The following is a 26,147-nucleotide window of genomic DNA, read 5'->3' as shown; positions in this document are numbered from 1 at the left end:
ACGCTCACCATTTTCCCAAACACATCCTTTCAAAATTTTGAGATATCCATTTTGTTCAACGTTGTCGAAAGTTCTGTAAATTAGGTCTTTTAGGATGATAACTCCATTATGGCCCTCGGTGCAAGGGTTTTAAGTTATGCCATGGGGGTATATTAGGTTTATATAGAAAGTTGTTGTAGAAATTCCAAAAGGGGTCCATTTGATTGGAAATTGAAATTCACCTTTTTAATAGTCGAAAGTGAGTGGAGAGTAATTAACCCCCCTCTCACGCCCACCATTTCCCCAAACACACTCAATCAAAGTTTAGAGATAACCATTTTGTTCAACATAGTTGAATGTTCTGGAATTTATGTTTTTAAGGATGACAAAGCCCCCAGAGCCCCCAGTGGCAAAGGTTGTAAGTTATGTCCTGGGTGCATATAAGGTTTTTATAGATAGCGTTGTCGTAGATACTTCAAAAGGGGCTCATTCAATTGGAAATTGAGAGGGCTAGTGCCATTTTTAATAGTTGTAAGTGATTGGAGGGTAACTAACCCCCGTCTCACGCCCACCAATCCCCCAAACCCATCCAATCAAAATTTTCAGATAGCCATTTTGTTTAACATTGCAGAAAGTTCTGGAAATTAGGTCTTTGAGGATTACAACCCCCCCCCCCCCCAGCCCTCAGGGCAAGGGTTGTAAGTTATAATGTTTTTTATTGAAAGCGTTGTCCTAGAAACTTCAAAATGGTTCATTTGATTGGAAATTGAAAGGGCTAGTGCCTTTTCTAATAGTTGAAAGTGACTGGAGAGCGACTAACGACCCTCTCACGCCCACCATTTTCCCGGACACATCCAATAAAAATTTTGAGATAGCCATTTTGTTTAACGTAGTTGAAAGTTCTGGAAGTCAAGTCTTAGAGGATGACAACCATCCTCACAGCCCTTAGCGTAAGGTTTTTAATTTATGCCCTGGGGGTATATCAGGTGTTTATAGAAAGTGTTGTCGTAGAAACTTTAAAAGGGCTCATTCGATTGGAAATCGGAAGGCCTAGTACCCTTTTTAATAGTTGAAAGTGATTGGAAGGCTTGAAATTTTTATAGTAAAGATCAATGTGGGTATAATGAATTAATTTGTTGTTGTTGTTGTTGTTTAGACCAGGGCTTTTTGTATCAAAGGGGTTGTTGTAGGAACTTCGAAAAGGGCTCATTCGATTAAAAATAATAAGGGCAGATGTCCTTTTTGATAGTCGAAAGTTATTGAAGGGAAACTAATCCCCCTCCCACGCCCAACTTCCCATTTGCCTTTACGTTTAGAAACTAAATGTTGCCATAAGATTAAATCAAAATGCACTGTGATAATGTTAATTCCCAGTAAGGCATCTCAGCAGTATCCCAAGAACGACTGAGGGTATTATGTTCAAACTTTCGGGGCTACTTCTGCTCTTAAAATAACTTAAAGTTCTTAAAGTGTTATACACTTAAAGTGTATCCAAGCTATCAAAGAAAGTAAACAGATTTTTTTGCGAATGGGTATCAAGTTTTCCATTTCAGGTCAACTAGAGGAGGTATGAAACTAAATTGAACATTACTGTTTGTGTCCAAATTTTTTAAAGGGTGTATGTTGATAAAAATTGCTGAAAATTTTTCTCCAGCATACAAATAGCAGGCCACACTATAAATTCTTAAAAAAATGAAAAAATTTTAAGTATTATTTTCTTTTTCCCTGAAAAGACTATGTCAATATAAAACGAACAGAAATTAATTAAAAAAAAAAAAAAAATTCCACAAAACAAGTTTTTCAAAGAAAAGTAAAGAACTCCATTAAACAAAAAATGAGCAAAAATATAATAAAATAATCTACCAAGCGTGAAATTACCACAAATCAGCACCGATAAATAAATTAAACCCAAAACGAACAGAAATTATAATAAATAACTGAGTCAAACTCAAAACAAGCGGAAATTAACATAAGTTAGGCTCAAAACCCTATGCCTTTCCAAGGCCAGAACATAATTTGGACTTCACTGACAAAAAAAAAATACAAATGAATGTGCATTGTCAGTTTAATATACATTTACTGATATTTAGTAATCAAAATGTAAATATTATTTGATTTATTAAAGTTATAAAAGTAAAAATATTTATATTTATTTTCAGTTAAGTGCAAATTATGATCTGGCCTTGGGAGGGCATAGGGGTTTTGAGCCCAAAATAGTCAAAATCATATTCTAAACGCTTGCCATCTCAAAAGACAAGCTTGGGGTTTGAGCCCAACTTATGTTAATTTCTGCTTGTTTTGAGTTTGACTGAGTTATTTGTTTTAATTTCCGTTCGTTTTGGGTTTCATTTATTTATCGATGCTGATTGGTGAATATATTTTGCATAATATTGCTATCCTAGAATTTCGATCGGATGCATTTGCGGAAAAATGGTGTGGAGGTGGGCTAGTTGCCCTCCAGCCACTTTTGACTCTATAAAAGGGAACTGGAAATTTCACTTTCCAATCAAATAAGCCTCCAACTAAGTTTATGTGACCATCCATTCCATATACACCTTATATGGACACCTTACACACCACCTGAGGCATAACTTGCAACAACTACCCAAGACTCTGAGGGGTTGTGTTAACCCAGTAGTTATTGTTATATGAGCTTTGGACTATTTTGGTCAAAATGACTAGCTCAAAGTTTTCATTGGATGTATTTGGAGAATAAAGACCATGGAGGGTCCCTCCGATGACTTGTGGCTCTAAATATGGCCATAAAACTCCAAATTTCCAGTCAAATGAGTCTTCTACAAAGTTTATACGACCACCCTTTCCATAAAAACCTTATACGTATGTCCCCCTGTCATGACTTTCAATGCTTTCCCCCAGGCTCTAGAGGGTTGTGTCGACTCTGGAGTATTTGTTATCTGATCTTTGGATTATTTTGAACAAATTTTCTCAAAATTATAATCGGATTCATTTGGAGAAACGAGGGTGTGTGGGACTAGTTGCCCTCCGTTCACTTTTGACTCTTAAATTTACACTAAAACTTCTGATTTCCAATCAATTGAGCCCCTTTTGAAGTTTATACGACTAGACCCCGGTGCCGCTCCAATAAGGGAAGGCTGGCGGCTGGTGGCGGGGGTCATGTAGACGAATGCTGAACTGTTGGTTTTTTGGATTGCTTTGGGCTGGTCTTTTGGATATTATTCGTTTTTTTCTTTTGGGGATTCATTCCAAACTAGAAACTAATAAATACCTATTATCAGTTAAATTATAAACTGCATCTAAAAGGAGTAAATTTATCAAATTGAAAAATACTTAATGCAGGTGAAACACTTCAATCACAATGAAAAAAAAACTTTTAGTGAAAATTATAATTCTCACTTGTAAATAGCTTGTAAATACCTTATATTAGAAGAACTTCAAATTGCATAAAAAAAAGCACAACTATCAAGTTAAATTCGGAATTTCTCCAATGACAATGAAAGAATTTTTTTTTATGTTTTGTCGTGATCATTATCCAAAAGTGGGAACAGAATTCATCCCACTTTCAGATGTGTAAAATATCCAAAAATATCCAAGACAATGAACAAGTTGGGGGGCCCTGGGTCTGTCAAAATATTTCTATGGTTGCCCAGGGAATTCGATATCATTTTCTTCCGTCTCCGCTTTAAATAAATAAAAAAAAAACTTTTTGACATCCCTGCTTTAAATTAAGAAGAAATTGGGGTAGTATCATTTAAAAATGATAGCCGCTATCCCCCCCTATAGGCAATAATATAAAAATTTTTTATGAATCATATCTTTGGGGTCACTTCCGTTTCAATATTCAATTCTTCAACCTTGTACATAGTCTGTAGCTAAATTTTGTCTCAATAGAAGGTTTTTTTGGGGGGGGGGGTACAATTGAATTTTTTTTTCAATTCTAATGAATTCTACCTACAAGAATAAGTTTTTTCATAAAAACTAAAACTCTGTGAATACTTTAAAAGTCTTTTTTTTCCTCAACCTAAAATTAAGAACCCCCACATGGATATGTTATAAAATAAAGCGCAATACGAGCTATATTCTTTGGCAAATTTCCACATACTTAGCAGTAGAGCGAAATAAAAGTTCTGCCTGCAAATCATTACATTGAAAAAGTTTGATTATTAAACTGAGATGCCTTCAGACGACGTATGTGTCTGTTCTTGTATTATAGATTTAATGTTGTGCAAAAAACCATAATTATCTCAAAACCAAAGTAAACCAATGTCGAATAAAAAAACAACGATTTTTTTCAACTGAAAGTAGGCAGCTACATTATAACTTAAAACAAACATAAATTATTACGTACATGAGGGGGCTCACCCCTTCGTCAATACCTCGCTCTTTACGCTAAACGAATTTTGTTCCTATTATTAGAGACTGATCCCTAAATCACATAGGCCGTTTAATTAGAATAAATATTTTGAAAATACTTTTTAAATTACTAAAAAATACTTTAGCGTAAAGAGCGAGGTATTGACGCGAAGACAAAACCCTTCAAATACGTAATAATTTCTGTTCGCTTTAAGTTTTAATGTAGCTCCTAACTTTCAGTTGAAAAAGCTTGTTTTTTTTAATTTAGTCTCTGATTGTATTTTAAATAATGCTGGAAAATCCAGAAATTATTACGTATATATGGATCTTCTTGGAAATTCTCTTCCCCCATGAAAAATTCCTCCATGGAAAGATCCTCCCACGTAAGACCCCCCCCCCCTCCAAAAAAGAAGAAAAATCCCCTTGAAAACTTCTTTATACTTCCTAAGAACCAATACTATATGTAAACAACGGGCAAACTTCATAACTTGCAGCCTTTCCCCCGGAGACTGTGGGGGATTAAGTCGTCTCCAAAGAAATAGTTATTACAGTTTTCGATTATGCTGCACAAATGGCTATCTAAAAATTTTGATCCGGTCACTTTGGGAAAAATAAGCGTGGGAGGGGGCCTAGTTGCCCTCCAATTTTTTTGGTCACTTAAAAAGGGTCTATAACTCTTAATTTCCGTTCGAATGAGCTCTATCGCAACGTTCTAGAACCACTGGGTCGAAACGATCACCCCTGCGAAAAGAGATGTACATTTTTGGATATAGGAGCTTCAGAATTCTACAGTAGGGTTCTCTGATTATTCATTTACATATTCAGCTGCAACTAAACCCTCCTCAAAAACTTAACTTAACTGGCCCAGAATAATCCATACAAAATATACACATCAAAGCATTGGTTCTTTAACAATTTACGATAGATCTAATATGGAGCCAGGGGGAAAATGTTTTATTTGTGTGTTCTTGGTATTCTAAATATTTTCGGGGTTTAAGTAAGACCAGAGGCAATACGTAATTTTATCTTAACAAGTATATTTTAAGATTAAATAAGTATATTTTAGGACATATTACTTAATAAGTAATAAGCAATTTTATCTTCCTTGTTTTCAGGTCGCTATTAAGTAAAATCTTGATGATTTTGAACAAACTGAAAAAATAGAATAATAATAATAACAAATGGCTACATAGCATCAGAAGGCTAAAATAAGTTATGCTAATTAGCAAATTTTATTTGTACAATCCCAGTTCCTTGTTAAGGAGATTATCAATATTCATTGATTTTGATAATCTCGCTTGAAATTTTCTTTTACGCTTCCCCCTGAAAGTTGGTGTGCAACCTTATGATCATCGTCATCATCACAATTTTATTTATAACCCGTGACAAAAAAATGCACTACATATCGAAAGAATTCGCAAGTAAATCAACTCAGTCGAAGGCCGCCTAAAAAAGAATGGTCTATAATATTCGCTCTCTACGTATGGGCTGCTCTTGTGTTTGGCACCCAATATAACGCCGCTTGGGGATATTTCCTTTGAAATTGAGATTACACATGCATAGTCTAGCTTTTCAATGGTTCCTGTACAAATTATATAAAAAAAAAACAAGTTTTTTAAACTGAAAGTAAGGAGCGACCTTAAAACTTAAAACGAACAGAAATTATTCCGTATATGAAAGGGGCTGTCCCCTCCTCAACGCCTCGCTCTTTACGCTAAAGTTTTTTAATGTTTAAAAAAATAAAGTTGTGAGACAGAGTCAAACTTTAGCGTAAAGAGCGCGGCGTTGAGGAGGGGGCAGCCCCTTTCATATACGGAATAATTTCTGTTCGTTTTAAGTTTTAATGTCGCTTCTTACTTTCAGTTTAAAAAAAACTTTTTTTTTTTATTTTATTAAATAACAATACCACGCTCTTTACGTTAAAAGTTAAATTTTTTTTTAATTCACAAACTCCTGAAGCACAAAGGCCGTTTAATTAGAATAGTTAGCTCTTTTGAAAGCACTAAAAAAAACTGTAGCGTAAAGAGTGAGGTATTAACTTGGGGGAGAACCCCCTCATATACTTAATAATTTCTGTTCGTTTTAAGTTCTAATGTTGCTACTTACTTTCAGTTGAAAACACTTGTTTTTTTAATATAATTTCTGATCGTTTTTTAAATAACGCTTGGAAATCCGGCACCCCCTTCATAGAAATGACCCTTACCCCAAAGAAACATCCTCCAGGGAAAGATTCTCCAGAGTAACCCCCTCCTCCATCCCCCCCATCAGAAAAAATCTTTCCTGAAAATGTCTGTATACTTCCCAATAACCAATACAATATGTAAGCAATGGGCAAAGTTCATAACTTGCAGCCCTTCCCCTGGGAACTGTGGGGGATTAAGTCATCCTAAAAGACATATTTATTAGATTTTCGACTATGCTGAACAAAATGGCTGTCTCAAAATTTTAATTGGGTGACTTTGACAAAAAAATAAGCGTGGGAGGGGCCCTAGTTGCCCTCTATTTTTTGGTCACTTGAAAAGGGCACTAGAACTTTTAATTTCCGTTCCAATGAGCCCTCCTACGATATTCTTGGACAACTGGGTCAATAAGATTACCGCTGGGAAAAAGAAAAAAAAACAAACAAAAAAACAAATAAACACGCATCCGTGATCTTTCTTCTGGCAAAAAATGGAAAATTCCACATTTTTGTAGATAGGAGCTTCAAAAGCCTCTACAGTAGGGTTCTCTGATAGGCTGAATATGATGGTATGATTTTCATTAAGTTTCTATAACTTTTAGGGGGTCTTTCCCCCTTTTTCGAAAATCAGCCAAATTTTCTCAGGCGCTTAACTTTCGATGGGTAAGATTAAACTTGATGAAACTTATATATTTGAAATCAAAATTAAAATCTGATTCTTTTGATGTATCTATTGGTATCAAAATTCCGTTTTTAGAGTTTCGGTTACCATTGAGCCGGGTCGCTCCTTACTTACAGTTCGTTACCACGAACTGTTTGATAAATACTCGTTTAACAGAAATCCTTAAGACTTAACCCATTTTACGCAACCTTCGTGCATCTCAACTCAGTGAACTGGATTCCATTTAGCCCAATCCCATTACAACTCCGGCCCCGTTTAACTCAATTCACCTTTAACACAATCGCCTTTTAACTCACCCCCCTTGTCTGGCATAACCTCGTTTAATGCAACTGCGATTCAATCAACTCCAGTCAACTCAACCCTGAATTCAAATAAACCACCAAGCAACTCAACCCCCACGTAACACAGTCCTATTCAATTCAACCCCCGTATAACTCAATCCTAGTTTAACTCAGCTCCGTCTAATTCAACTTTCATGCAACTTAACCCTCGTTTCACTCAGCCCAAGTTTTAGCTCAACCACCGTTTCACTCAACTCCTGTTTAACTCATATCCCGTTCAACTCCCGTGCAATTCAACCCTTTGATTAAGTTCGGCTATTGCCTAAATAGGGTTTGAGTTAAAAGGAGATTTAACTGCGAGGGGGCTGACTTCAATGGGCTAAGTTAAACAGGATCGAATTGAATGGGAGTTGTGTTAAATGGACTTGAGTTACATGAGAGTTGAAGTGCACGGGGTTGAGTTGAATAAAGGATGAATTAAACAGTTTTAGTTAAGTTGGGGTTGAGTTAAAGGGGGGTCAATTGAACGAGGCTTAGTTAATTAGGTTCAGCTGAACGGGTTCAGTTACATGCACACCCTTTTCAATAGTTTTGAATCCATCGGCTTTCTCCAAATTTTGCTAGGTGCTATTACATTTTTTTATCAAACAGTTAGTGGTAACGAACTGTAAGTAAGGACCGAAACGGCTCAATAGTAGCCGACAAATCTAAAAAATGGAGTCCTCGTTTTGTTCGGAGTCCTATTAGTATCAAAACGGATATTTTGATGTTAACAGATATACCAAAAGATTTGGTTTATCGCGCTGATTCCAAGTATATAAGATTTATTAAGTTTAGTGTAACCCATCCGAAGCTACAAGCCTGAGAAAATTTGCTTGATTTTCATAAAGGGGGAAAACACCCCTTAAAACTCAAGGAACCGTAATAAAAATTACACCATGAAATTCAATGTATCCGAGAATGTAGAATTTTCAAGCTCCCCTCTGCAAAAATGGGGAATTTTGTGTTTTTTTGCCAGAAGAAAGATCACGGATGCATATTTATTTATTATTTTATTTTGTTTCCCCCAGGGATGATCACATCGAGCAAGTAGTCCTAGAATATCGGGAAAGGACTCATTCTGATGGAAATTAAACGTTCTAGTGCCTTTTTTCAGTGACCGACAAGATTGAAAGGCAACTAGCTCCCCTCCCACCTCCTTTTTGACTCAAATTTGACCGATCAAAATTTTCAAAATTTTGAGATAGCCATTTGATTTAGCATAGTTCAAGAGCCAAGTAACTATGCTTCTGGTTATAACGTGACCCCCCCCCCCTCTACAGCCCCTGGGGAAAGGTCTGTAAGTCATGAAGTTTGCCAATTGTTAACGTACAGTATGTGTTATTCGGAATTATACCGACATTTCTTTTTTTTGGGGGAGGGGGGAGAATTCCCGACGTGGTGATTTTCAACGGGGTGAATTTTTCGTCAGGAAGGCATTTTTCTGGAGATGGACTCTACAGGGGGAATTTTGCACTCGGGGGATTTGCCAAAAGTCCTATACAAAGTTATTATTAATTGTTTTACTTTCAAATTTACATGTGGAAATGTTAAGAGGAGTGGTCCGGGGGAAATTTTACTGGTTTAGAATTATCTAGAGTATCTTTCAGTAGAGGGGGGATTTTCTCCGAGAAAAATTCTCCATAGGAGAGTTTTCCACGGGATAAGTTTTTAGAGCAAACTTTATGTGGGGGCAACTTTCTACTAGGAGGGGGGAGGGGAGGTTTGCGGGAAAACTTTTCCACAGTGCAGGGTGTTTCCGGCATGATTTTAAAAACAATCAGAAATTAAAGTATTTTTCAAATGGAATTCAGCTAAGAAAATTTTCACCCGAAATCGTCCGCAGGAAACTTTCTGGGTTGAATTTTCAGCTAGAATAGAAATGTCTGGAAGGAATTCCCTGACGCGGAGGGGGGATAATTAAAGTGGAAATAACTTTCCATGGAGGAATTTTCCGTGAGGGGAAGGAATTTTCCATGGAGGGGAGCCGAGTTTGCCGGCATTATTTTAAAAACGATCAGAAATTAAGCAAAAAAATAAGTTTTTTCAACTGAAATTAAGGAGCAACAACAAAACTTAAAACAAACAGAAATTATTACATATACGAAAAAGATTGCTCCTCCTCAAGACCTCGCTCTTTACGCTAAAATTTGACTTTGTGTCCAAATTCTTTAAAAACAGCTCCTGAAGCACAAGGGCCGTGTAATTGCAATAATAAGGCTTTTTTTTATAAATTCTATAAGAAATTTTAACGTAAAGAGTGAGGTCTTGAGGAGGGGCCACATTCCTTCATATACATAATAATTTCTGTTCTTTTTAAGTTTTTATATTGTTCCTTACTTTCAGGTGAAAAAACTTGTTTTTTTATTATTTAATTCAGTTTGAATCTTTTTCTATACGGCACAAAATGGCAGAAATAGGCACTTTCCCGTGGCGTGGTATCTTTTGTTTCTATAAAATTACCGTAGAACTTTAAAATTAAACAAAAATCAGCCTTACTCTTGTATCCTATGATCAAAAGTTCAATATGATCACCCAAGAAAAAAGAAAGAAAAAAAAACAAAGAAAATACCACAAAAAACTCAACTAGAAACTAAATTACATTTTTCTTTATGCACGTTGGTTTTGATTGTGTAATTTCCGTCTAGATGACGTACCCTTTGTGGAGCAATTTTACTTTTTCTTTAATATTATTAACTAAAAAAAATTTTTTTACAAAATAAGTTTTTCACATAAGTTTTCTACAAAATAAGTGAAGTACAAATATAATTTGTACTTCACTGAAAAAAATTCAAATGAATTTACTGAAAAAAATGTGCATTGTCAGTTTAATAGACATATGCTGATATTTAGTGTTTAAAATTTTAATTAGTTTTGATTTCTTAAGGTTATAAAAGTGAAGACACTTAAAAGAATTTTTTATCTCAATACTAAGCGCGAACCTTTTAAAAGGTGTCCTCCTCGCTTTTTTCCAAAAATCCCAATATTTCTACAAAATAAGTTTTTCAAAAAAAGTAAAGAACTCCATTAAACCAAAAATGAACAAAAATCAAATAATCGACCATGCATACAACTACCAAAAATCAGTATCAATAAACATGAAACCCAAAACAAATAGAAAATAAAATAAATAACAGTCAAAACCAAAACGGACAGAAATTAATATGAGTAGGGTTCTAAACCCTATTTCTAAAAGCCAGAATATAATTTGTACTTCACTGAAAAAAATTCAAATGAATTTACTGAAAAAAATGTGCATTGTCAGTTTAGTATACATATGCTGATATTTATTGTTTAAAATTTTAATTAATTTTTGATTTCTTAAGTTTAAAAAGTGAAAACACTTAAAAGAATTTTTTATCTCAATACTAAGCGCGAACATTTTAAAAGGTGTCCTCCTCGCTTTTTTCCAAAAATCCCAATATTTCGTTAGTTCTAATAACCGTTGAGAGAAAGACTTAATTTATTTAAAAAACAAACAAAATTAAAACAAAAAACAAGGAATAAAGCACATAAAATTGATTAGCCATTAAGCCTTAGAGAGTCTTTGTCACTAATTTTTAGTAGACAACTTCAAAGTTAATATATTTTGTATATCTGGAATCAATATGAAAGCAAAATTATTGTTATGGACATGAGGCTGTCAGAGTTCAGAGTTTTTATTTCACAATACATACACAATCCAATCACAACACTCCTAATCCCCCTCGAAAGGATCCATGGCCAGGGATACAAGGGGGAATGAGAGAAAAAAAAATATAAAACAACCATAAAAAAGAAATCAATCGCCAAACAACATATAAAATTAAAAAGAGACCATACCTGAGGCCTGGGAGTCATAGCGCAGAGAAGACCACCATATAACAAAACTAAACATTCAGGGGACATCAACTCCACGATTGTTTTTTTTTTCAAAATACGATTGTTTTTCTCAGGGGGGGTCAGATATACGATTGTTTTTTTTAATTTTTTGGCCGCTATTTACAAGATTGCTCTTTACTTACATCATCATGAACGGCCTGTTATGCCTTTTAGTAACTTCACACACACATATTTGCACAAGAAGCTACTGGTTTGGAATTAGGGAAAATTTTTATTAAAAAAAAAACAAAAAAAAAAAAACAGGAGAGTTGTACGACAATTGCAGAAGACAGTTTAATCTTTGGGTTATGGGGTGGGTGTGAAGATCAAGGTTCACTCTAGTAAGTTCCTTTGGTTCTTATTGATTTATAAGAGCTTCGCTAAAAGTTTAAAAAGAGATACCTGGCCAGGATCCTGTTTAGTTGGAACCTCGTAATCTTGAGAAGCATTCTGAAATAGACACAATGATTTTGGTATGCAATATGAGTTTTCTTCGAAACAGACAAAAGTCAGATCATCCTCTGCAAGATCACCGCTACTGGGATCCACGTCAGCAAAAACAACAGTCAAACTAACTATAACAGTGAAAAATATAAATATGCATTGTTTTTATGTTTCTGTGTAGTCTACTGAATAACCAGCCAAACTATAAAAGCTTGACCTTGGGTAAAATTTTAGTATTTTGATTAGTTTGCTAGGTAGAACATAAACTTAATAAATTTGCCTTTCATATATACCATGGGTCGGCAACCCACGGCCCGCGGACCGCATGTGGCCCGCAAGGCGTATTGGTGCGACCCGCAAGCCCCTCGCCACAACGTACCTGACGAACTATATTACTAATCATAACAATACACAACGAAGTGAAAGGGGTGGCCATCTAGCATTCTGCCATACAGCATTCTCGAAAAAATCCCTAAGCCTCATCTAGCACAGATAGTTTGATTTTCAACTATCCAGTCCAGACCAATTGTTTTGGTATGTAACAATTTTTGTTTTCCAGCAAACCTTTCTCAAAGTTTGGGAAATACGCGCCAAAAAACGCTTTGTCTTTGGATTTTATTTGTTTATTCTATTTTAGTTTAGTAAAATTTAGCGCTTGGGATACCAAATAAAAGCCAAATTAGGTTGTCATCTTGTGGCGAAATATTCAGAAGAAAAAACAACGCTTGATTCTGCAGATGGGTGTCATCTGGTACATAGTGGGACGGGAAAATATGGTAAACACTTGGACATTTCCCAGCATGTACCAGTTAAAACCCATCTACAAAATCGAGGGTATTTAGATTTTCAAAAGGGTTTAAGTACATCCAGGTTGTCAAAGGAGCATGAATACAATATCTCAGGAACAGAATAGTTATTAAGTTTTCACTTTCAGGGAAACTAAGGGGGAGTAAAACTAAATCAAAAGGTACAAAATACATATCCAGATTATCAAAAAGGGTGTATGTGCAATATCCCAGGAAAAAAAGGGGGGTACGTTGGAACTTTCAGAGCATATTATTGGGGATGTTGAACTAAATCAAAAGACTCTGTGTCCGTCCAGCTTTGTCATTAGGACATATTACGGAATCTTAGGACACGAATAAAGGTGTTAAGTTGAAACTTAGGGACCTCTTGAGTGAGATTTATAACTAAATATGGATGTCGAAATATGTATATAAATGTATATATATATATATATATATATATATATATATATATATATATATATATATATATATATATATATATATATATATATATATATATATATATATATATATATATATATATATATATATATATATATATATATATATATATATATATATATATATATATATATATATATGGAGTGGCTAAGGACATAGGCGAAACTATCAAGGAATATTGCCAAGTATATTGAAGAAAATCAATATGTACTCTAAACATGCAGGGTGTCAAAAGGGCATATGAACAATATCCAAAAAACAGCTGAAAGCCATAAATTGAACCCTTGAGGGCTGCTACAACTACTACTTATGCAATTAGTGTTTTTTTTCCACCCGGGCAATGTGTTTTTTCTCCACCCGGGCACTTCGTATTGAAGGAGCTGTCGTAGAACCTTCGAAAAGGGCTCATTCGATTGGAAATTGGAGTGGCTAGTGCCCCTTTTAATAGTCGAAAGTGATTGGAGGGCAACTAGCCGCCACCCACGCTCATCATTCCCCCAAACACATCCAATCAAAATTTTGAGATAGCTATTTTGTTCAGCGTAGCTGATTTCCCGATAAAAAATATGTTTTCTTGGAGGACACTCCGCCACAATCCTCAGGGCAAGGGTTTTAAGATATGGCCTGGGGCCATAAAGGTTTTTATAGAAGGCGTTGTCGCAGAAACTTCAAAACATGGTCATTCGATTGGAAATTCAAAAAGCTAGTACCCTTTTTAATAGTCGAAAGTGATTTAAGGGCAACTCGCGCCACCCCCCCGCCCATCAATCCCCCGAGCACATCCAATCAAAATTTTGAGATAACTATTTTGTTCAGCGTAGCTGATTTCCAGATAGAAAATATGGTTTTTAGGAGGACACTCCACCACAACCCTCAGGGCCAGGGTTTTAAGTTATGCCCTGGGGGCATAAAAGTTTTTATAGAAGGCGTTGTCGTAGAAACTTCAAAACAGGCTCATTCGATTGGAAATTCAAAGAGCTCGTACCCTTTTTCATAATCGAAAGTGATTTGAGGGCAACTAGCACCCCCACGCCCATCATTCCCCCAAACACACCCAATCAAAGTTTTGAGATAGCCATTTTGTTCAGCGTAGTTTATTTCCAGATAAATAATATGTTTTTGAGAAGGACACTCCCCCACAACCCTCAGGGCAAGGGTTTTAAGTTATGCCCTGGGGGCATATAGGGTTTTTATAGAAGGTATTGTTGTAGAAACTTCAAAACAGGCTCATTCGATGGTAAACTCAAAGGGCTAGTGCCCTTTTTAATAGTCGAAAGTGATTGGAAGGCAACTACCCCCCCCACGCTCATCATTCCCCCAAAAACATCCAATCAAAATTTTGAGATAACCAAATTGTTCAGCGTAGTTGATTTCCACATACAAAAAATGTTTTTGAGGAGGACACTCCCCCACAACCCTCATGGCAAGGATTTGAAGTTATGCCCTGAGGGCACATAAGGATTTTATAGAAGGCGTTGTCGTAGAAACTTCAAAATTGGCTCATTCGATAGGAAATTCAAAGGGCTAGCGCCCTTTTAATAGTCGAAAGTGATTGGAGGGCAACTAGCCCCCCCCCCCCCCCTCACGGCCGTCATTCCCCCAAACACATCCAATCAAAATTTTGAGATAGCCATTTTATTCAGCGTTGTTGATTTCCAGATATAAAATATGTTTTTTAGGAGGACACTCCCCCACAACCCTCAGGGCAAGGGTTTTAAGCTATTTTAAGGGAGCATGTAAGGTTTTTATAGAAGGTGTTGTCTTAGAAACTTCAAAACAGGCTCATTCGATTGGAAATTCGAAGGGCTAATACCCTTTTTAATAGTCGAAAGTGATTGGTGGGCAACTAGCCCCCCCCCCCTCCCACGCCCATTATTCCTCCAAACACATCCAATCAAAATTTTGAGATAGCCATTTTGTTCAGCGTAGTTGATTTCCAAATAGAAAATATGTTTTTGAGGAGGACACTCCCCCACAGCCCTCGGGGCAAGGGTTTTAAGTTTTGTCCTAGGGGCATATAAGGTTTTTAAAGAAGGGGTTGTCATAGAAACTTCAAAGAAAGGCTCAATCGATTGGAAATTCAAAGGGCTAGTTCCCTTCTTAATAGTCAAAAGTGATTGGAGGGCAACTAGCCCTTCCCACGCCCATCATTTCCCCAAAGACATCCAATCAAAATTTTGAAATCGCCATTTTGTTCAGCGTCGTTGATTTTAGATAGGAAATATGTTTTTAAGGAGGACACTCCCCCACAGCCCACAGGGCAAGGGTTTTAAGTTATGCCCTGGGGGCATATAAGGTTTTTATAGAAGGCGCTGTCGTAGGAACTTCAAAAAAAGGCTCATTCGACTAGAAATTCACAGGGCTAGTGCCCTTTTTAATAGTCGAAAGTGATTGGAGGGCAACTAGCCCCCCCCCCCCCCAGGCCCATCATTTCCCCAAACACATCCAATTAAAACTTTGAGATAACCATTTTGTTTAGCATAGTTGATTTCCAAATAGAAAATATGTTTTTGAGGAGGACACTCCCCCACAGCCCTCAGGGCAAGGGTTTTAAGTTATGCCCTGGGGCATATAAGGTTTTTATAGAAGGCGCTGTCTTAGGAACTTCAAAAAAAGGCTCATTCGACTAGAAATTCAAAGGGCTAGTGGCATTTTTAATAGTCAAAAGTGATTGGAGGGCACCTAGCCCCCCCCCCCCCAGGCCCATCATTTCCCCAAACACATCCAATTAAAATTTTGAGATAACCATTTTGTTTAGCTTAGTTGATTTCCAAATAGAAAATATGTTTTTGAGGAGGACACTGCCCCATAGCCCTCAGGGCAAGGGTTTTAAGTTATGCCCTGGGGTATATAAGGTTTTTAAAGAAGGGGTTGTCGTAGAAACTTCCAAAAAAGCTCATTCGATTGTAAATTCAAAGGGCTAGTACCCTTTCTAATAGTCGAATTGATTTGAGGGCAACTAGACCCCCCACGCCCATCATTCCCCCAAACACATCCAATAAAAATTTTGAGATAGCCATTTTGTTCAGCGTAGTTGATTTCCAGATAGAAAATATTTTTTTGAGGAGGACACTCCCCCACAACCCTCAGGGCAAAGATTATAAGTTATGCCCTGGGGGCATATAAGGTTTTATTTAAATCTTTGTCGTAGAAACTTGAAAAAGGGCTCATTCGATTTGAAATTCAAAAGGATAGTACCCTTTTTAATAGTCGAAAGTGATTTGAGGGCAACTAACCCTCCACTCACGCCCACCTTTTCCCCAAATACATCCAATCAAAATTTTTAGATAGCCATTTTATTCAACGTGGTTGAAAGTTTTGGAAATTAGGTCGTTAAGGATGACAGCCCCTCCCCCCACAGCCCTCAGGGCAAGGGTTGTAAGTTTTACCCTGGGGCATATAAAGTTTTTATTGAAAGCGTTGTTGTAGAAAATTCAAAAGGGCTCAATCAATTGGAAAGTGAAAGGGCTAGTGTCTTTTTTAATAGTTGAAAGTGATTGGATAGCGACCAACGCCCCTCTCACGCCGACCATTTTCCAAAAAATATCCAATCAAAATTTTGGGATATCCATTTTGTTCAACGTAGTTGAATGTTCTGGAAATTAGGTCTTTTAGGATCATATCCCCTCGGAGCCCTCAGTGCAAGGGTTTTAAGTTATGCCCTGGGGGTATATAAGGTTTATATAGAAAGTTGTTGAATAAATCATAGGCAGCACGATCGCACTGCCTAAGTAAAGAACGGTGACACTCGAGAACGAGACAAGAAACGGGGAGTAAGTAAAGAGGAGGACACTCCCCCACAACCCTCAGGGCAAGGGTTTTAAGGATGACAACCACCCTCACAGACCTTAGGGTAAGGGTTGTAATTTATGCCCTGGGGCATATAAGGTGTTTATAGAAAGCGTTGTCTGTTCCAAAAGGGCTCATTCGATTGGAAATCGAAACGCCTAGTGCCCTTTTTAATAGTCGACAGTGTTTGGAAGGCTTGACATTTTTATAGTAAAGATCGAAATGGGAATAATGTATTATTTTTTGTCGTTGTTGTTGTTTAGACCAGGGCACTTCGTATCGAAGAAGTTGTCGTGGGAACTTCGAAAAGGGCTCATTCGATTGAAAATAGAAAGTGCTGATGCACTTTTTAATAGACGAAAGTGAGTTGAGGGCAAATAATCCCTCTTCCACTCCCACCCTCCCACGCCAACCCACCCATTTCTGCTCTTAAAATTTAAACAAATCAAAAAAGCGGAAGTGTATCCAAGCTATCAAAGAAAAAAGACAGAATTTTTTGCGAATGGTATCAGGTTTTCCATTTCAGGTCAACTAGAGGAGGTATGAAACTAAATTAAACAGTACTATTTGTGTCCAGATTTTTAAAAGAGTATATGTTGTTAAAAATTGCTGAAAATTTTCCTCCAGCATACAAATAGCAGTCCAAACTATAAAGTCTTAAAAAACGAAAAGATTTGAAGTATTATTTTCTTTTTCCCTAAAAAGACTATGTCGATATAAAACGAACATAAATTACTTAAAAAACTTTTTCCACAAGATAACTTTTTCAAAGAAAAGTAAAGAACTCCATTAAACAGAAAATGAGCAAAAATAAAATCAAATAATCTACCAAGCATGAAACTACCACAAATCAGCATCAATAAATAAATGAAACCCAAAACGAACAGAAATTACAATAATTAACAGAATCAAACTCAAAACGAGCAGAAATTAACATAAGTTGGGCGCAAAACCCCTATGCCTTCCCAGGGCCAGAACAAAATTTGCACTTTACTGAAAAAATACAAATGAAAGTGCATTTTCAGTTTAATATACATTTACTGATATTTAGTAATCGAAATGTTAATATTATTTGATTTATTAAAGTTATAAAAGTAAAAACATTTATATTTTTTCAGTAAAGTGCGAATTTTGTTCTGGCCTTGGGAAGGAAGAGGGGTTTTGCGCCCAACTTATATTATATTATATATTTATTTTAATTTCTTTGTTTGTTACTACATATATTTGTGGGCAAACTTTTTCAATTCTGAATTATCTAAAAAACAAATACTGTTATCGGTTATCGGACATGCATTTAGACGCAATATTTCACGTCTCTGCTACAAAAATAAAAGCTAATGTAAAAAAACTTGCAAGTTAAATGCAACTACGAAAATATCTTTGATTGTATTAACTACAGTAAACGTAGTAAAAATATGCATTAAGAGTTTTATTTTTAAACCTAAAATATATGTATATAAATAATGTAGCTGTACTCTACTTATTATAGCATACCTACATTACTAGACTATAGTGTAATGACCTGTGACCAAAGTGCAGCCCGCGTACAATCCCAACGTAAACGGGCCTTTTCGCCCTTTTACAACAAAAGAGCCAAGCTTTGCAGTAAAGTTGCAATATCAGAAGTTTATGTGTTTTTAAGTTTATCAGATCTGAATACTGAATGGTATGTTCATTCAGTCAAATTTCATCATTTCGCCAATTTATTAGACGTTAACGTTTATGTGTTTTTAAGTTTATCAGTTCGGAATACTGAATAGTCTGTTTATTCAATCAAATTTCATCATCTTGCCAATTTATTAGACATTTTCCCAAGATTTCAGGGTGCTAAACTTTTGCATTAAATTTGCAATATAAAATTTGTATGTGGTTTTAAGTTTAGCAGATCTGAATACTTAATGTTCATTCAGTCAAATTTCATCATTTTGCCAATTTATTAGACGTTTTCCCACGTTTTCAGAGCGCTAAACTTTGGAGTAAAGTTGTAATGTCAGACGATTATGTGTTTTTAAATTTTTCAGATCTGAGTACCGATTGGTATGTTCATTCAGTCAAATTTCATCATTTCGCCAATTTATTAGATGTTTTCCCACGTTTTCAAAGCGCTAAACTTTGCGGTAAAGTTGTAATATCAAACGTTTATGTGTTTTAAGTTTATCAGATGTGAATACTGAATGGTATGTTCATTTAGTCAAATTTCATCATTTTGCAAATTTATAAGACGTTTTTCCACGTTTTCAGAGCGCTAAACTTTGCAGTAAAGTTGCAATATCAAATATTTATTTGGTTTTAAGTTTATCAGATCCGAATACTGAATGGTATGTTCATTCAGTCAAATTTCATCATTTTGTCAATTTAATAGACGTTTTCCCACGTTTTCAGAGCGCTTAGCTTTGCAGTAAAGTTGCAACATCAAACGTTTATGTGTTTTAAGTTTATCAGATCTGAATACTGAATGGTATGTTCATTTAGTCAAATTTTATTATTTGGCCAATTTATAAGACGTTTTCCCGCGTTTTCAGAGCGCTAAACTTTGCAGTAAAGTTGCAATATCAAATATTTATGTGGTTTTAAGTTTACCAGATCCGAATACTAAATGGTATGTTCATTCAATCAAATTTCATCATTTTGTCAATTTACTAGATGTTTTCCTACGTTTTCAGAGCGCTAAACTTTGCAGTAAAGTTGCAATGTCAGACGATTATGTGTTTTTAAGGTTATCAGATCTGAATACTGAATGGTATGTGCATTTAGTCAAATTTCATCATTTTGCCAAATTAATTGAAGGTTTTCTCACGTTTTCAGAGCGCTAAACTTATCAGTAAAGTTGCAATATCAAAGGTTTATGTGTTTTTAAGTTATCAGATGTAAATACTGAATGGTATGTTCATTTAGTCAAATATCATCATTTTGCCAATTTATAAGACGTTTTCCCACGTTTTCAGAGCGGTTAACTTTGCATTAAAGTTGCAATGTCAGACGATTATGTGTTTTAACGTTTATCAGATCTGAATACTGAAGGGTATGTTCATATAGACAAATTTCGTCATTTTGCCAATTTATAAGATGTTTTTCCACGTTTTCAGAGCGCTAAACTTTGCAGTAAAGTTGCAATATCAAATATTTATTTGGTTTTAAGTTTATCAGATCCGAATACTGAATGGTATGTTCATTCAGTCAAATTTCATCATTTTGTCAATTTAATAGACGTTTTTCCACGTTTTCAGAGCGCTTAGCTTTGCAGTAAAGTTGCAACATCAAACGTTTATGTGTTTTAAGTTTATCAGATCTGAATACTGAATGGTATGTTCATTTAGTCAAATTTCATTATTTGGCTAATTTATAAGACGTTTTCCCGCGTTTTCAGAGCGCTTAGCTTTGCAGTCAAGTTGCAATATCAAATATTTATTTGGTTTTAAGTTTATCAGATCCGAATACTGAATGGTATGTTCATTCAGTCAAATTTCATCATTTTGTCAATTTAATAGATGTTTTCCCACGTTTTCGGAGCGCTTAGCTTTGCAGTAGAGTTGCAACATCAAACGTTTATGTGTTTTAAGTTTATCAGATCTGAATACTGAATGGTATGTTCATTTAGTCAAATTTCATTATTTGGCCAATTTATAAGACGTTTTCCCGCGTTTTCAGAGCGCTTAGCTTTGCAGTAAAGTTGCAATATCAAATATTTATTTGGTTTTAAGTTTATCAGATCCGAATACTGAATGGTATGTTCATTCAGTCAAATTTCATCATTTTGTCAATTTACTAGATGTTTTCCTACGTTTTCAGAGCGCTAAACTTCGCAGTAAAGTTGCAATGCCAGACGATTATGTGTTTTTAAGGTTATCAGATCTGAATACTGAATGGTATGTGCATTTAGTCAAATTTCATCATTTTGCCAAATTAATTGAAGGTTTTCTCACGTTTTCAGAGCGCTAAACTTATCATTAAAGTTGCAATATCAAAGGTTTATGTGTTTTTAAGTTATCAGATGTGAATACTGAATGGTATGTTCATTTAGTCAAATATCATCATTTTGCCAATTTATAAGACGTTTTCCCACGTTTTCAGAGCGGTTAGCTTTGCATTAAAGTTGCAATGTCAGACGATTATGTGTTTTAACGTTTATCAGATCTGAATACTGAATGGTATGTTCATATAGTCAAATTTCGTTATTTTGCCAATTTATAAGACGTTTTTCCACTTTTTCAGAGCGCTAAACTTTGCAGTAAAGTTGCAATATCAAATATTTATTTGGTTTTAATTTTATCAGATCCGAATACTGAATGGTATGTTCATTCAGTCAAATTTCATCATTTTGTCAATTTAATAGACGTTTTCCCACGTTTTCAGAGCGCTTAGCTTTGCAGTAAAGTTGCAAAATCAAACGTTTATGTGTTTTAAGTTTATCAGATCTGAATACTGAATAGTATGTTCATTTAGTCAAATTTCATTATTTGGCCAATTAATAAGACGTTTTCCCGCGTTTTCAGAGCGCTAAACTTTGCAGTAAAGTTGCAATATCAAATATTTATGTGGTTTTAAGTTTATCAGATCCGAATACTAAATGGTATGTTCATTCAATCAAATTTCATCATTTTGTCAATTTACTAGATGTTTTCCTACGTTTTCAGAGCGCTAAACTTTGCAGTAAAGTTGCAATGTCAGACGATTATGTGTTTTTAAGGTTATCAGATCTGAATATTGAATGGTATGTGCATTTAGTCAAATTTCATCATTTTGCCAAATTAATTGAAGGTTTTCTCACGTTTTCAGAGCGCTAAACTTATCAGTAAAGTTGCAATATCAAAGGTTTATGTGTTTTTAAGTTATCAGATGTGAATACTGAATGGTATGTTCATTTAGTCAAATATCATCATTTTGCCAATTTATAAGACGTTTTCCCACGTTTTCAGAGCGGTTAACTTTGCATTAAAGTTGCAATGTCAGATGATTATGTGTTTTAACGTTTATCAGATCTGAATACTGAATGGTATGTTCATTCAATCAGATTAGATCATTTTATCAATTTACTAGATGTTTTCCTACGTTTTCAGAGCGCTAAACTTTGCAGTAAAGTTGCAATGTCAGACGATTATGTGTTTCTAAGGTTATCAGATGTGAATACTGAATGGTATGTGCATTTAGTCAAATTTCATCATTTTGCCAAATTAATTGAAGGTTTTCTCTCGTTTTCAGAGCGCTAAACTTATCAGTAAAGTTGCAATATCAAAGGTTTATGTGTTTTTAAGTTATCAGATGTGAATACTGAATGGTATGTTCATTTAGTCAAATATCATCATTTTGCCAATTTATAAGATGTTTTCCCACGTTTTCAGCGCGGTTAACTTTGCATTAAAGTTGCAATGTCAGACGATTATGTGTTTTAACGTTTATCAGATCTGAATACTGAATGGTATGTTCATATAGTCAAATTTCGTCATTTTGCCAATTTATAAGACATTTTTCCACGTTTTCAGAGCTCTAAACTTTGAAGTAAAGTTGCAATATCAAATATTTATTTGGTTTTAAGTTTATCAGATCCGAATACTGAATGGTATGTTCATTCAGTCAAATTTCATCATTTTGTCAATTTAATAGACGTTTTCCCACGTTTTCAGAGCGCTTAGCTTTGCAGTAAAGTTGCAATATCAAATATTTATGGGGTTTTAAGTTTATCAGATCTGAATACTAAATGGTATGTTCATTCAGTCAAATTTCATCATTTTCTAAATTTACTAGATGTTTTCCTACGTTTTCAGAGCGCTAAACTTTGCATTAAAGTTGCAATGTCAGACGATTATGTGTTTTAACGTTTATCAGATCTGAATACTGAAGGGTATGTTCATATAGTCAAATTTCGTCATTTTGCCAATTTATAAGACATTTTTCCACGTTTTCAGAGCGCTAAACTTTGCAGTAAAATTGCAATATCAAATATTTATTTGGTTTTAAGTTTATCAGATCCGAATACTGAATGGTATGTTCATTCAGTCAAATTTCATCATTTTGTCAATTTAATAGACGTTTTCCCACGTTTTCAGAGCGCTAAGCTTTGCAGTATAGTTGCAATATCAAATATTTATGTGGTTTTAAGTTTATCAGATCCGAATACTAAATGGTATGTTCATTCAGTCAAATTTCATCATTTTCTAAATTTACTAGATGTTTTCCTACGTTTTCGGAGCGCTAAACTTTGCAGTAAAGTTGCAATGTCAGACGATTATGTGTTTTTAAGGTTATCAGATCTGAATACTGAATGGTATGTGCATTTAGTCAAATTTCATCATTTTGCCAAATTAATTGAAGGTTTTCTCACGTTTTCAGAGCGCTAAACTTATCAGTAAAGTTGCAATATCAAAGGTTTATGTGTTTTTAAGTTATCAGATGTAAATACTGAATGGTATGTTCATTTAGTCAAATATCATCATTTTGCCAATTTATAAGACGTTTTCCCACGTTTTCAGAGCGCTTAACTTTGCATTAAAGTTGCAATGTCAGACGATTATGTGTTTTAACGTTTATCAGATCTGAATACTGAATGGTATGTTCATTCAGTCAAATTTCATCATTTTGTCAATTTAATAGACGTTTTCCCACGTTTTCAGAGCGCTTAGCTTTGCAGTAAAGTTGCAACATCAAACGTTTATGTGTTTTAAGTTTATCAGATCTGAATACTGAATAGTATGTTCATTTAGTCAAATTTCATTATTTGGCCAATTAATAAGACGTTTTCCCGCGTTTTCAGAGCGCTAAACTTTGCAGTAAAGTTGCAATATCAAATATTTATGTGGTTTTAAGTTTATCAGATCCGAATACTAAATGGTATGTTCATTCAATCAAATTTCATCATTTTGTCAATTTACTAGATGTTTTCCTACGTTTTCAGAGCGCTAAACTTTGCAGTAAAGTTGCAATGTCAGACGATTATGTGTTTTTAAGGTTATCAGATCTGAATATTGAATGGTATGTGCATTTAGTCAAATTTCATCATTTTGCTAAATTAATTGAAGGTTTTCTCACGTTTTCAGAGTGCTAAACTTATCAGTAAAGTTGCAATATCAAAGGTTTATGTGTTTTTAAGTTATCAGATGTGAATACTGAATGGTATGTTCATTTAGTCAAATATCATCATTTTGCCAATTTATAAGACGTTTTCCCACGTTTTCAGAGCGGTTAACTTTGCATTAAAGTTGCAATGTCAGACGATTATGTGTTTTAACGTTTATCAGATCTGAATACTGAATGGTATGTTCATTCAATCAGATTTCATCATTTTATCAATTTACTAGATGTTTTCCTACGTTTTCAGAGCGCTAAACTTTGCAGTAAAGTTGCAATGTCAGACGATTATGTGTTTTTAAGGTTATCAGATGTGAATACTGAATGGTATGTGCATTTAGTCAAATTTCATCATTTTGCCAAATTAATTGAAGTTTTTCTCACGTTTTCAGAGCGCTAAACTTATCAGTAAAGTTGCAATATCAAAGGTTTATGTGTTTTTAAGTTATCAGATGTGAATACTGAATGGTATGTTCATTTAGTCAAATATCATCATTTTGCCAATTTATAAGATGTTTTCCTACGTTTTCAGAGCGGTTAACTTTGCATTAAAGTTGCAATGTCAGACGATTATGTGTTTTAACGTTTATCAGATCTGAATACTGAATGGTATGTTCATATAGTCAAATTTCGTCATTTTGCCAATTTATAAGACATTTTTCCACGTTTTCAGAGCTCTAAACTTTGCAGTAAAGTTGCAATATCAAATATTTATTTGGTTTTAAGTTTATCAGATCCGAATACTGAATGGTATGTTCATTCAGTCAAATTTCATCATTTTGTCAATTTAATAGACGTTTTCCCACGTTTTCAGAGCGCTTAGCTTTGCAGTAAAGTTGCAATATCAAATATTTATGTGGTTTTAAGTTTATCAGATCTGAATACTAAATGGTATGTTCATTCAGTCAAATTTCATCATTTTCTAAATTTACTAGATGTTTTCCTACGTTTTCAGAGCGCTAAACTTTGCATTAAAGTTGCAATGTCAGACGATTATGTGTTTTAACGTTTATCAGATCTGAATACTGAAGGGTATGTTCATATAGTCAAATTTCGTCATTTTGCCAATTTATAAGACATTTTTCCACGTTTTCAGAGCGCTAAACTTTGCAGTAAAGTTGCAATATCAAATATTTATGTGGTTTTAAGTTTATCAGATCCGAATACTAATTGGTATGTTCATTCAGTCAAATTTCATCATTTTCTAAATTTACTAGATGTTTTCCTACGTTTTCAGAGCGCTAAACTTTGCAGTAAAGTTGCAATGTCAGACGATTATGTGTTTTTAAGTTTATCAGAACCGAATACTGAATGGTATGTTCATTCAGTCAAATTTCATCATTTTGTCAATTTAATAGACGTTTTTCCACGTTTTCAGAGCGCTTAGCTTTGCAGTAAAGTTGCAACATCAAACGTTTATGTGTTTTAAGTTTATCAGATCTGAATACTGAATGGTATGTTCATTTAGTCAAATTTCATTATTCGGCCAATTAATAAGACGTTTTCCCGCGTTTTCAGAGCGCTAAACTTTGCAGTAACGTTGCAATATCAAATATTTATGTGGTTTTAAGTTTATCAGATCCGAATACTAAATGGTATGTTCATTCAATCAAATTTCATCATTTTGTCAATTTACTAGATGTTTTCCTACGTTTTCAGAGCTCTAAACTTTGCAGTAAAGTTGCAATGTCAGACGATTATGTGTTTTTAAGGTTATCAGATCTGAATACTGAATGGTATGTGCATTTAGTCAAATTTCATCATTTTGCCAAATTAATTGAAGGTTTTCTTACGTTTTCAGAGCGCTAAACTTATCATTAAAGTTGCAATATCAAAGGTTTATGTGTTTTTAAGTTATCAGATGTGAATACTGAATGGTATGTTCATTTAGTCAAATATCATAATTTTGCCAATTTATAAGACGTTTTCCCACGTTTTCAGAGTGGTTAACTTTGCATTAAAGTTGCAATGTCAGACGATTATGTGTTTTAACGTTTATCAGAACTGAATACTGAATGGTATGTTCATATAGTCAAATTTCGTCATTTTGCAAATTTAATAGACGTTTTCCCACGTTTTCAGAGCGCTTAGCTTTGCAGTAAAGTTGCAACATCAAACGTTTATGTGTTTTAAGTTTATCAGATCTGAATACTGAATGGTATGTTCATTTAGTCAAATTTCATTATTTGGCCAATTAATAAAACGTTTTCCCGCGTTTTCAGAGCGCTAAACTTTGCAGTAAAGTTGCA

At 34.7% G+C, this 26,147-nt stretch overlaps 1 protein-coding gene across 1 annotated transcript in view; it reads right to left on the bottom strand.

The window, feature by feature from the left end:
- Positions 1-26,147, bottom strand: part of LOC148949689 (uncharacterized) — a 174,252-nt gene that overhangs the window by 99,887 nt on the left and 48,218 nt on the right. The window contains exon 2 of the mRNA XM_089092756.1: positions 11,756-11,928. Coding sequence (XP_088948882.1) covers positions 11,756-11,928 — 173 coding nt within the window. The remainder of the gene's footprint in view (positions 1-11,755; positions 11,929-26,147) is intronic.

This window comes from Artemia sp. Qi Xiang Cuo, chromosome 8, assembly GCF_049724085.1.
Source record: "Artemia sp. Qi Xiang Cuo chromosome 8, ASM4972408v1, whole genome shotgun sequence".
Classification (NCBI taxonomy): domain Eukaryota; kingdom Metazoa; phylum Arthropoda; class Branchiopoda; order Anostraca; family Artemiidae; genus Artemia; species Artemia sp. Qi Xiang Cuo.
This window is presented reverse-complemented; position numbering and strand designations above follow the sequence as displayed.